The sequence below is a fragment of the Phyllobates terribilis genome, unplaced genomic scaffold (genome assembly GCF_046119375.1).
Source record: "Phyllobates terribilis strain yellow unplaced genomic scaffold, ASM4611937v1 Scaffold_1__5_contigs__length_1240528914, whole genome shotgun sequence".
Classification (NCBI taxonomy): Eukaryota; Metazoa; Chordata; class Amphibia; order Anura; family Dendrobatidae; genus Phyllobates; species Phyllobates terribilis.
The window spans coordinates 483,296,066-483,309,833 of NW_027362761.1; the positions used below are offsets into that span (position 1 = coordinate 483,296,066).

The 13,768-nt window shown below is 40.6% G+C and overlaps 1 protein-coding gene across 1 annotated transcript in view; it reads left to right on the forward strand.

The window, feature by feature from the left end:
- MAP1B (microtubule associated protein 1B) overlaps positions 1–13,768 on the forward strand; it is a 135,022-nt gene that overhangs the window by 114,791 nt on the left and 6,463 nt on the right. Inside the window, exons 4-6 of the mRNA XM_073679594.1 lie at positions 161–301; positions 1,908–7,755; positions 9,472–9,710. Of these exons, the coding sequence (XP_073535695.1) occupies positions 161–301; positions 1,908–7,755; positions 9,472–9,710 (6,228 nt within the window). The remainder of the gene's footprint in view (positions 1–160; positions 302–1,907; positions 7,756–9,471; positions 9,711–13,768) is intronic.

Here is a 13,768-nt window from a genome sequence, read left to right on the forward strand (position 1 = left end):
AAATGGCAAACTTCCTTGCCCATCAGTGTTACTTGATCACTATCACACAGGGTTTAGAAGAAAAGATGGATACTATAATCACAAAATGGAATCCGTTCTTTCACAATGTCTAGAAGTAATTAAGTAATTATTAACCTGTGGATGTTTCTTTCACCCTTAGGTACGTTTGATGATCACTGATGCTGCAAGACACAAACTATTAGTGTTGACTGGACAGTGCTTTGAAAATACAGGAGAACTCATTCTCCAGTCTGGATCCTTCTCATTTCAAAATTTCATCGAGATCTTTGCAGATCAGGAGGTATGGGTCATCATCAGATATAACAAGCAATATCCTGAATATGTACGGTCTTTGCTGCATTTCTTTGCATGGTCTAACATCTTTTATTGAATGCTAAATGACATTCATTATTCATTACCATTAAATATCAGTAATAATGAGACTGTCAAGAGTAATTACTCCATTAAAGAGAATATATTCGCAGCTAAAAGAGCAATTACTGAACAGTACAACTTACAGTAAATTATCATTTAAAGCATACTTCCAGGTTCACAAGAAAAATGATTGTAGAATTCTATAGCGCTGGCTACCACAGAATATGGCAGGCTAACTGGCGGAGCAGGATGCTGCCTAATTATATGCCGCTCACAGCACAGACCACAATTTGTCTATGCTGTTGTTAAAAATCCAAATATGCCAAGAGTAAGAAAAATAATATTTTTTTCCTGGGATACTCAAAGCAGGCTTTAATGACACAAATTAATTTATAGTGATTTCTTAAGTAAAACCATACTGAAATATGTTTGCCACAGGAGTATACACAATAGACTGACATTTGATCTGTGCTGTTCACTTGTTAGCTCTTCTGTGTAGACTGGGACATGCTTAGCTTCGTTATTTCACTATCATTTGATGATCTAGGCTTTTATGATACAAATGAATTTATGGGGAAACCATAATGAAATATTCCTGCTTTCATGGTTGCCACGGAAATATACACAATAGACTGACAGGTCATGCTCTGTGCAGTTACCTTGTTAGCTCTTCTGTGTAGACTGGTACATGTTCTGCTTAGTCATTTCATTATAATTTGATTATCCAGGATTTAATGACTAATGGCAGCTCTGCTGTTATGCTGAAATCTAAGATAAGACAGTATAGCAGCACCATAGACTATACACACTTGATTTGTATGCAACTCTACTGTTACTCCATCATCTATGGTGGAGGGTTTAAATGAATTATCAATAAAATTGCTTAAAATAGCATATTATATGGCTTATTAATGTACATCATAGATCAAAGGTGCCCCAGTCTGAAAATATCAGATTGGACCCTAATATTGCTAGCTCCATTTCTGGCTTTATGGTCAAAAGAGGACAGGATTTTCTGTCTTGCACACTATAAGTGCTGTTTGTGAAGGAGGCTGGCTGACTGACTTATTTAATAACTCAACCCGCACCCTTGTCTGTCACAACTAATGAAAAGACAGAAAAGGGAACTGGCTTAGAAGTTGAAATGAGCCAGCCAACCCTCTCCTTCACACATCTGTTAAAGGGACACATCATAAAATGGTGTCCTTCATCATTTGCTGTAGGAATAATATTTTTATATGCTCTGGTTGCTGCTCTGCTTTACTCATATAAAGTGGAACATGTGTCTTTATCCATTTACCATATTGTGAGCAAATACAATAAATATATAAGACTTAATGGAAGAAATCAGTGCAGACAAAAAATGGATGAGTTGCTCATTCCATACAATCTGACTCTGTCAGTTACCAGGGCAAAAATAAATGTTATTTATGTAGGCAATGTTTTCATGTTTTACCTGTTTTAGTTTTAGGATCATTGTGTTTCATTCCATTATTCATTGTTAAATACATTTTTTTTGTCTCCATATGTAGATTGGTGAACTTTTGAGCAATACACATCCTGCAAATAAAGCAAGCCTTACCCTTTTTTGTCCTGAAGAAGGACATTGGAAGAATTCTAATTTAGAGAGACACAACCTTCAAGATTTCATCAATATGAAACTCAACTCATCTTCAGTTTTGCCTGAAATGGAAGGACTTTCTGAATTTACAGAATACCTATCAGAATCTGTGGAAATACCATCACCTTTTGACATTTTAGAACCACCCACATCTGGTGGCTTTCTGAAGCTTTCAAAGCCATGTTGCTATATTTTCCCAGGAGGAAGGGGTGACTCTGCTTTATTTGCTGTGAATGGCTTTAACATGCTCATTAATGGTGGATCTGAGAGAAAATCCTGCTTTTGGAAACTCATTAGACATTTAGATAGGGTGGATTCAATATTGCTCACCCACATTGGAGATGATAATCTGCCTGGAATCAATAGTATGCTTCAAAGGAAAATATGTGAGCTTGAAGAGGAGCAGTCTCAAGGGTCAACAACCAACAGTGATTGGATGAAAAATCTTATCTCTCCAGACCTTGGAGTTGTCTTTCTTAATGTTCCAGAGAATATGAAAAACCCAGAACCCAACTTTAAAGTTAGAAGAAGCATAGAAGAAGCTAATTTTACACTTCAGTACTTAAGTAAACTATCTATGAAACCAGAACCTCTGTTCAGAAGTGTTGGAAACTCTATTGAACCCATTATCCTGTTTCAAAAAATGGGTGTAGGAAAACTTGAGATGTATGTGTTGAATCCATTAAAGGGAAGCAAAGAAACTCAGCATTTTATGCAGCAGTGGTCAGGCACCAGCAAAGAAAAAGCTGGCTTGGTGTTACCTAATGGTCAAGAAGTTGATGTACCCATTAATTATTTAACTTCAATTTCCTCTCTTATTGTATGGCATCCATCAAATCCTTCTGAGAAAATAGTAAGAGTCTTGTTTCCAGGAAATACTACACAATATCAAATACTTGAAGGCCTTGAAAAGCTCAAACATCTGGACTTTTTGAAACAACCTGTCATAACACAGAAAGACCTAAGTGATACTATTTCTAGCCCTGCAGTAAAGCAGGCAAAGATGAAGCAGAGGGCAGAAAGCAAAGAGAGTCTTAAGTCCACAAAAACTACTTCCAGCAAACCAGTGAAAAAAGAATCAAGAGAAGAGCATTCAGAAGCAGTAAAAAGCAGCCACCCCGAACCCGCAGAAAAGGTAGACAAGGAGAAAACACCTGTTAAAAAGCTTGTAAAAAATGAAGCCAAATCCTCAGCAGAAAAGCCTGTTTCACACAAAGAGGAGCCAGTCATTAAATCAGAAAATATTGAAAAACAGAAGGCTGACGTTAAGCCCAAAGTCATAAAGGAAAAAGCAGTAAAAAAGGAAATAAAAGCAAAATCTGATGATGTAAAGAAAGAAGCACCAAAGAAGGAAGACAAAACTCCAGTTAAAAAGGAAGATAAACTAAAGAAGGAAGTTAAAGAAGACAAACTCAAGAAAGAAGTTAAGGAAGAAAAACCTAAAAAAGACTTTAAGGAAGACAAACTGAAAAAGGAAGTTAAGGAAGACAAAGTAAAAAAAGAGGTCAGGAAAGAAGTAAAGAAGGATGACAAAAAGGAAGTTAAAAAGGATGTAAAAAAAGAAAATTCTCAGAAAGACTTGAAAAAAGAAGTTAAGAAAGAGGAAAAAGAGAAGGATGCAAAAAAAGAAACCAAGAAACCTTCAAAAGAAACTAAGAAAGTATCAGCAACTCCTGATGCTAAAAAGCTTGCTGCTAAAGGAAAAGTGCAAAAGAAAGAAGAATCTACTAAAAAGGAAGCAGCTGCTACTAACAAAGCAAAGGAAAAATCAAAAGTAATTAAAAAAGTTTCTGAGAAGAAGCCACTGGCAGCTGCAGGTGCTGTTGCAGCCACGGCAGCTGTAGCTGCAGCAGCAGCATCTATTAAAGCTTCTGCTGGCGCTGCTGAAAATATTTTAGATCTGGTATCACAAAGATCTCTTATGTCTTCTCCCGAAGATTTAACAAAGGACTTTGAAGACCTCCAAGATGAAGTCAAATTCAGTGGAGAAGGGAAGCCGCAACTACAGGCACTGTCTCCTAGGGATGAAGTAGTCATTGTACAGACTGATTCTTATATTATCAAGAAAGATAATCCTAGCAGTGAAGAACCTGCAGATTCACCAGATGAAGGAATAACTACTACAGAAGGTGAATGTGAACGGACTCCAGAGGAATTAGAAATCATTGAAAAGCACAGGACAGATGAAAATGACAAATATGAAGATGAAGGAACAGGGCTTGAAGAATCATCTGAAGCTGGTGACTATGAAGAAAAAGCAGAGACAGAGGCGGTTGAGGAACAGGTGGAAGATATGGAAGAAAGAGCTTCACTGGGTGAACCCCACGCCATCGAGTCAGCTGAAACTGATGAAGAAGTTGATACTGATGCATTCCAGAATTTGAAAGGCAAGCATCATAGTCAAGAAGACAATGCCGATTCTGAGGCAGCAGATGAACAAGAAGATGTAGAGGAAACAGAAGAAGAGGCAGATGAAGATAAAACAGATGAAGCAAAAGATGATCAGGAAACAGAAAAGCTAGATGTTGAATGCCATTATAATGCTGCAGCCAAAGAGAAGTTTGAACTTGTTAGTGACACTGAAGATAAATATGTCTTATCTTCTACACCATCCAAAACTTCTGAGCCTCAGTCACCTGCTGTAGAGCCAGGAGCTTCAATTCACGATGAGACTTTACCTGGCGGTTCTGAGAGTGAAACAACAGTATCTGATGAAGAAAATAGAGAAGATCAGCCCGAAGAATTTACTGCTACATCAGGCTTTACTCATTCAACCATTGAAATATCTAGTGAGCCAACTCCAATGGATGATATGTCAACACCAAGAGATGTGATGAGTGATGAGACAAACAATGAGGAAAGTGAATCCCCATCACAAGAGTATGTGAACATCACTAAATATGAGGCAATGTTGTGTTCCCAGGAATTTGAAAAAACAAGGGTTTCTCCAATACCTGATGAATTGAATAGTTTGTCTGATGGTTCAAAAGCTGATGCTACTGATGGCAAAGAATACAGTGCTTCAGCATCAACAATCTCACCACCTTCATCTCTAGAAGAAGACAAATTCTCCAAATCAGCGCTACGTGAAGCTTACGTGTATGGAACCAGTGAAATAAAAAGTTCTGCAAATTTACAAATACAGGATGATTACGAGTCTGATGATAAGCTAAGTCCAAGTAAAAGTCCAGTGCTTCCATCACCAATTTCTAAGACACCACTGAGTGAGCGAAGTGTTAATTTTGACCTGACCCCTAATGAAATTAAAACATCTGATCTTGGTGTCTTGCCACCATTGCATGATGAAGTTCAAGAAGTGACAGAACAGTGTCCAAGCCCAGATGATAAAACCTTAGAAGTAGCATCTCCTTCCCAATCTGCTGCTGGGAGTGCTGGCCACACACCTTACTACCAGTCACCAACAGAAGAAAAGGGCACAAGCCTTCCAACAGAAAATATAGAGAAGTCATCTGTCAATGTCGTGTTCGAATTCTATGATGATAAAGAAAAGAATGAAAGCCCTAGAATAAGTCCCATGGATGAACCAGTGCCAGATTCTGAATTTCCAATTGAAAAAGTTTTATCACCATTACGCAGCCCACCATTAATTGGATCAGAGACTCCCTATGATATCTTTTTAACCTCTAATGTTAAGTCATCCTCAGGACAAGCTAGCATTGCTGAAGGACATTCTCCCTCTCAGATTAGTCCTGTGTCTGAGATGTCATCTGATGTCATACAAGAGAAGAGCAAAGCACTTGGTGCTCATTTTGAAACTAAAAGTATGGCATCCAATGTACATGATGGAGGAAAAATTGCAGGAGAATTTTCTCCCACTCAGATAAGCACTAACCCATTTATCTTATTTAAGGAGGATACAAAGATGTCTATTTCTGAAGGCACTGCATCAGATAAATCAGCCACTCCAGTAGATGAAAATGTTGCAGAAGACACTTACTCTCACATAGAAGGTGTGGCATCAGTTTCCACAGCTTCTGTTGCTACCAGTTCATTCCCAGAGCCAACTACAGATGATGTTTCCCCTTCTCTTCATGCAGAAGTTGGGTCTCCCCATTCCACAGAAGTAGATGACTCCCTGTCAGTCTCTGTTGTTCAGACACCCACCACATTTCACGAAACAGAAATATCACCATCTAGAGAGGAGTGTCCCCGCCCAATGTCTATATCGCCACCTGATTTCTCACCTAGAACAGGAAAATCCACATCTTCACTCCAAGAACAGAGATCACCAGAGCAGTCAACAATGGAGTTCAGTCAGGAATCACCAGAGCAATCTTTTGCCATGGACTTTAGTAGACAATCACCAGAACACCCTGCAGTAGCTTCTAGTATGCTACATATATCAGAAAATGGACCAACTGAAGTAGAATATAGTCCATCAGACCATCAAGACTCTTATTTTGGTAACAGGATTTCAATTGACAATCGATATACCGCAGAAAAAAATCAAGAACATGCAGCAACTGAACCTCAGGTAGAGGCATCACCATCTACTTCATCTGCACACACACCTTCACAAACGGGTTCCCCTTTGAAAGAGGAAGATTCCTTGAAAGACGTAGTTCAAAATACAGATATGCCACTTTACTCCCCACCAATACTAGAGCAGGAATATTTTATGCAAGGAAAGCTCTCTCCTGAAACAGATGCTTCTCCATTAACTCCAGCACCATCTTCACTTAGACAGTCACCTGGTACAGTTGAACCTCCATGTGCAAAATATGATCTGTCAATGGGTTACGGTTCAGTAGCATCATCTGTACCAATTTCATCTGATGAACCATTTGGCTTTCAATCAAGGGCAGTAAAGGAACCCTCAGTTTTACATAATACAAATCCCTTTGCTTATTCAGCAGATTTAGATGTCAGGAATAACTTATGTGAGGCTTATAGTTATTCTCGTGAGATGAATGATAGATTTTCTGTTTCTGATAAGTCACCTTTTGCTGAGAACCGACAAGAAGTTGATTTGTGTCTTGTTTCTGCATGTGAGTATAAACACCCCAAAACAGAACTGTCACCTTCTTTCATTAATCCAAATCCTTTAGAATGGTTTGCAAGTGAGGAACAAACTCAGGAGTTAGACAAGCCACTAGCTCAACTTGGAGGAGCCCAGCCACCTTCAGGAGGAAAACAGAAAGGACGTCAATGTGATGAAACACCTCCAACCTCAGTTAGTGAATCAGCCCCATCTCAGACAGATTCAGATGTTCCACCAGAAACTGAAGAGTGTCCTTCTATAACAGCAGACGCAAACATAGATTCTGAAGATGAATCTGAAACAATCCCTACTGATAAAACAGTAACTTATAAACATATGGATCCTCCTCCAATTCCCATGCAGGATCCAAGCCCATCTCCTAGGCACCCGGACGTCTCAATGATGGATCCAGAAACTATACCTGTTGACCCAAGTTTAGGCAAGCCTATGAAAAAAGATATAAAAGAAAAAGGAAAAACTAAAAAAGCAGGAGGGAAAACCAAATCATCTTCTCCAGCTAGAAAGAGTGATAGCAAATCTAAGCTTTCAGCAGCATCACCTAAACCTGGACCAATCAAAGAAAGTTTAGAGAGAAGTTCCAAGAGTGTTGCTCCAAAAAAGAAAGATTCGGTAGAGAAGGGTCCAAAAAGTGGTTCAATTACTGACCCCAAAGCTGCAAAGGTGGAGGAGAAGGATAAGGAAACCAAGAACGCATCCAATACAAGTGCAACAAAATCAACTAAAACTGGATCCACAGGTAAGTCGGGTATATTTTAATTGATCACTTGAGACATTTTTTTAAATTACACAATTTTTCTATAAAGTTTTACTTATCTAAAATGTCTAACTGCAAAATTATTCTTCTTGACCATAGTAACCAATCACACTACAGCTTTAATCCTTTAACAAAGTAAAAAAAAAGAAGCCGAGCTGTTGCTCAGAAGTAGGGAAATATGGTTGCCTTCTTCAAAAAATAGTGCCACATCTGTCCACAGGCTGTGTATGGTATTGCAAATCAGCCCCAATAGAATTGAGCTGCAATATCAGACACAACCTATCACTGTGCTTCTGTTCCTAACCCCATACAATCCCTTTAATTACATTTATAGAATAACAATAAATTATTGTCTGAAATATGTATAGCTCTATATAGCAGGTATGTAACAAAAAAAAGTATTTATCTACATAAAGGGGTTTTCATGGTTTAGAATATTGATGGCCCATAATTAAGAAAGACTATTATTAGGTCTGTAGTGATCTGACTACAGGAATCCTCGTCAATCAGTTACTTAAAGGTGCTGTGGCCTAACAATAGACCATCAATATTCTAAACCCTTTAGATGACAGTGACCCTTTCCATACGAGAATAACTAACTATAAAACTACAATTTTATTAACAATGTGTTATATGAATTACAGATGCTGCGGACAAATGTCTGGGCATCTCCACATACCTCTATAGAAAGTCGAGCACTAGATGTCTCAAAGACTAGTCTGAGAAATTACTGCAGTAAAAAGTTTTTAGCAAAGTTAGGAATGTTAACTGAACGGTAATAGTGCAACCAGCAGCGTAATTGCTATTTCTTGAGCAACAACCAAGGGACGGATGCTGTGTACTTAGTTTGTGTTCAAGGTTTTACCTATAAAAGGGGTCTTACATGATTCGAAAAAATGACTATGTTCCTCGAAAAACAGTGCCACAGCTGTCCACAATTGTACGTGGTAATGCATTCCTGCACCATGCAATTCAAAGTGGCTGAGCTGTTGTTTAATAGCCTTCTTACACAGGCAGACTGCTCCTTAAATGTGCGCTAAAACTTCTGTAATAGATCATTCAGTGCACATGGGCTGCCATTTTTCTTGGCAGCACAGGTCCTGTTTACAAATGTGCTGCCGAGAACGATGATCTATTGTTCGACCTAAACGATCATTTCATCTGTCGGACAAGTGTTTTTCTCATTCATCTGGTGATTGGCAGCCTGTTTACACTACAAGATTGTGGTAAAAAGAGTGTTCCTATAAACGCTCATTCAAGATAATCTTGCACCACCTTAACATGTTCCCATGTACTGCCTTGAATGTAGCAGAGATCTTGAAAAATAAAAGTGCTAATTATTGCCTTGTAACTGCATGCACAAATTAAGCAATGGAGCACAGTTCAAAGGAAGGCATGATGTGTTATAAATGGGGATTTACAGGTTGTGAAATAAATCTGCTCTATAAGTGACATATTCGTTTCAGCTTTTTCTGCACAGCCCCCTATGCATACAGCCAATGGCTTCCAAAAACGTAACTTCAAACAATGGGTTCACTTTTCTTTACAAAAGTCTATCGCATGTGTTGGAAAATCAGTCTGAATAACACCCTGTCATCCCTTACCCCTAAATATATAGATAGAGAACAGACTTTAATTTAAAAAAATAAGCAAAAAAACACTACTGTTTGCTTAGTTTTACCTGTATTTGATTTTCAGGAAGTGGCGCCACAAAGACAACAAAATCATCCGCAGTGCCCCCGGGACCGCCGGTGTACCTGGACCTGGTGTATATACCTAATCACAGCAGTAGCAAAAATGTTGATGTAGAGTTTTTCAAACGAGTGCGATCCTCATATTATGTAGTGAGTGGAAATGATGCCGCAGCTGGAGAACCAAGCAGGGCTGTCCTGGATGCTCTTCTGGAAGGAAAGGATCAGTGGGGAAGCAATATGCAGGTATAGTACATTTTTATAGTTTATTGTTAACTTAATTCACATTCAATATCATAAAAGTTTACTGCTAACAGTAACTGCCTGATATAAAAATAGTGCTTGCAAGATCATGAGAATAGGTGAATTTACCTTTTGCTGTAAATTGAGTCTTTTTTTGCCTTCGTAAAAAGAAAACTAACGTTCCTTTATGATCAGTAGGTGATTGACATCTGGGACCTCCCCAATCTTAAGAATGAAGGGGCTGCAGCACTGGTTTAGCATATGTATCTCTTTCTAAGCTTTCCTTGTACAGTAATTCAGCTGTGCAGGGCCCGATAACAACCTGCCAAGCTACCTCCATGATACATGCAGAGGCAGCTTCAGACGGGTTAAGGTGTAATGTCAGTTTACAACCCCTTTAAAGGAAACCTGTCATGTCAAAAAATGCTATTAACCTGCAGATAGGGGGTCTATGGCTTTCAGTCATAGAGATGCGGCTTCAGTAGTGATAAGCAGCTGTAACTGACTCGCCCAGGGGGATATGGGGGACTCGGTACCCGGGCCTTTACCTTCTTGGGATGTCACGGCGGTCGGCTCCGGGGCCCGTACCCTGGGGTCACTCTTAAAAGGGGGTTGGTTGCTTGGGGAGATGAATAACAGTTTTGTCTCGTGACGCCACCTGTGGTTCCCGGTAATGGGTACCAGCGCTGCTGCAGACTTCTGGAGCAGATGTTAGGGCAGCTGGGTTGGTGCGGCTCTCCACAGGCAGAGCTCAGCTCCAGGGCAGTGTAGGTGCAGATGGTGATGCTGGGCGTTGTAGTGCAGGAGCGATAACGTGGTAGAAATAACTGACAGAAACAGTGGGGTGCAGTCATCCGAGTTTACTCACAGTTATTTAGGTTCCTCAGGTAGCACTAGATAGCTGACAGTCTCCCACGTCGCGCTGCGTTTACCAGGCAGGGGTTCAGCACTCCCTCAAGTTTCTCAAGAGCACTTAACGGGACCCCTCTCTGTATGTTCCTTTCTTAGCCGACTTCCCGCGCTGGGTCTCTCCCTCCTGCCCTGCGCCCTGCCACAAAAAGTCCCGATCAGGTACCTTGAGATCCCTCTGGGCAACTTGAAGTTCCCGGACCTGGCTTGGTGCCCTTTTCGGCGGCTTAGGTGCGGATGTGGCAACTGCACCTTGAAAGTGCAGAAGCCTCCGGTTTTCTAGCTGAGACTTAAAGTAACTCGGCTAGTCCAGGGACCGGTTCCCTTCTTGCGGCCTGATCCCTCTGATGCCTGGCAGATTCAGGCGTACGGGTGCCGTCCTGCACTCACCATACCCCCTGGGATCTCTTCTGCTACTGGAGCCTTCCTCCGATGCTCCCACTCCTCTCTCAGCCTTGGGCATGACAGGCCGAGCCTGCCTCCTGAGCAGAGCTCCTGAAGAGCCTCTGCTCCCTTCACTTCTCCTCCTCTGACTGAACTGACTGCGCTCACTTTCTAAGATGGCTTCTCTTTTTATATATATTCTTTAAGTGCTCCCCTAGTCTGCGTCCTCCACCCACACCCACTACTTGGTTCCCCCTCACTTTTGGTTCCCCCCACTCCAGCCAGGGACAGGGCAGCAGAAGAAGTGCATAATGCCCTTCCAGCCGGCCTGAAGTAGTGTAGTGTTGAGTGCAGGTGTTAGGGTCCCGGGCAGTACTCCATCCTTACCTGAGAGAAGGAGATGCCACACCTCTGGGTGAGGTGCAGTACCTCTGTGGTGACTGAACCCTCAGGGCCGCCACATAACCACGCCCTGGCAATGACTGACAGTCGTCCCTGTACTGATGCAATGCAAAGCCGAATGTCAGTCAGTTCCACGGCGCGGTTACAGCTGCCTATCACTATATACTGAGCAGCGACTGAAGTCATATCAGCTGCGCCTCCATGACTGATAGCCTGAGACTGCCGGGAGGAATAAAGTTAATTTCCTCCCAGCATTTGGGGGCCTCAGTGCAGCGGCTGCACGACTTCAGAACACTCTTTACCTACAGATTAACCCTATATCCAAGTAAAGGTGGCTGGGAATTTAGGAGGCAGCGATCATGCCATCCTCGAATTTTGGATTACAAGACCAGCGAGGACTCAGACTTTAAGGTTGGACTTCAGACAGGCAGATTTTAAAGAGGGTAGGAAAGGTAAAATGGCTGGATGTTCTAAAGCAGTGGTTCTCAACTCCAGTCCCCAAGACCCACCAACAGATCATGTTTTCAGCATTTCATTAGTATTACACAGGTAATAATTCCAGCACCTGTGCAATACTAAGGAAATCCTGAAAATATGATCTGTTGGTGGGTCTTGAGGACTGGAGTTGAGAACAACTGTTCTAAAGGACAGAAATGTCCAAGAAGGATGGGAGATTTTGCTAAATGAAATTCTCACTGCACAATCAGTAACGATCCCAAAAAGAAGGAAGAATTGGAAGCATTTAAAGAGACCAGGATGGATGAACACAGAACTTAAACGCAAAAGGAAAAAATAAATCTATATTAAATGGAAAGAGGGAGACATATCTAAAGAAGAATATAATGCTGTCTGCAGGGAATGCGGGGCAAGCGTTAGAAGAGCTAAAGCCGGTAATGAAGTGAGGCTTGCAAGGGAGACCTAAAGCAATAAAAAAAAGGATTTTGGGGGTATGTCAAAAGCAAGAGAAAAGCCAAAAATGCTATAGGATTTTTACAGGATGAAAAGGGTGATGTGGTCAAAAATGATGTTGAGAAGGCCAAACTTTTAAATTCCTATTTTGCATCTGTGTTCTCTAAGAAAAAGAATGTAACATCAACTGATTTTCACTGTGCTATCGAAGGAATAAAAGAATCCACAGTATCTATAAACAAAGAGTTGGTGAGGGAACACTTAGCTAATTTATATTAATTTAAATCTCCTGGTCCAGATGAATTCCATCCTAAGGTATGGAAAGAGATAGCAGAGGAAATTGCAGAACCACTAGCCAGAATCTTTGAAAAATCCTGGAGAACAGGAGAAGTCCCAGGAGATTAGAGAAGGCAAATATTGTCCCTATCTTCAAAAAATGAAAGAAGATGGAGCCAGGAAAGAAGATGGAGCCAGGAAATTACAGGCCAGTGAGCTTTATTTCTATACAAGGAAAGGTCTTTGAACAAATTATTAAACAGTGTGTATGTACCAGTAAGTACTTGGATAAGAATACAGTAATTAACCACAACCAGCATGGGTTTGTAGCAAACAAGTCAAGCCAGACTAATCTAATTTCCTTCTATGATGGAATCACTGACTGGGTGGATCAGGGAAATGCAGTAGATATAGTATATCTCGACTTCAGCAAAGCATTTGCTAAAGTATCTCATACTATCCATATTGAAAAAATGACTGAAAAATTAAAGTATGGGATTGACAAGGCTACGTTTAGGTGGATTCATAACTGGCTCAGTGATCGTACTCAAAGAGTGGCAATAAATGGTTGCACAGCAAATTGGCAGAGTGTTTCAAGTGGGGTACCACAAGGCTCTGTCCTGGCCCCAGTGTTGTTCAACATTTTTATAAATTATCTAGATAAGGGAACTGAAGGTAAACTAATCAAATTTGCAGACAATGCAAAGCTAGGAGGGATAGCTAACACTAGAGAAGACAGAGAAAGGATTCAGAAGGATCTAGATAAGCTTGAACAATGGGCAGCAACAAATAGAATGGTATTTAACAGGGAGAAATGTGAGATTCTGCATCTGGGCAAGAAAAATGAAAATTACATTTGCAGAATGGGAGGAAAAGAACTAAGCAACAGCACATATGAAAAAGAGTTGGGTATACTAATAGATCACAGACTGCACATGAGTCAATAGTGTGATGCAGCAGCAAGCAGCAAAAAAAGGCAAACACAGTTCTGGGATGTATTAAGAGTCTAGATCACATGAAATAATTATCCCCCTGTACGCCTCCTTGGTCAAGTCCCATCTGGAATACCGTTTCCAGTTTTGGGCATCACATTTTAAAAAAGACATTGAAAAATTGTAGCAAGTTCAGAGAGGAGCTACCAGGATGGTGAGTGGACTGCAAACTATGTCCTATGAGGAACG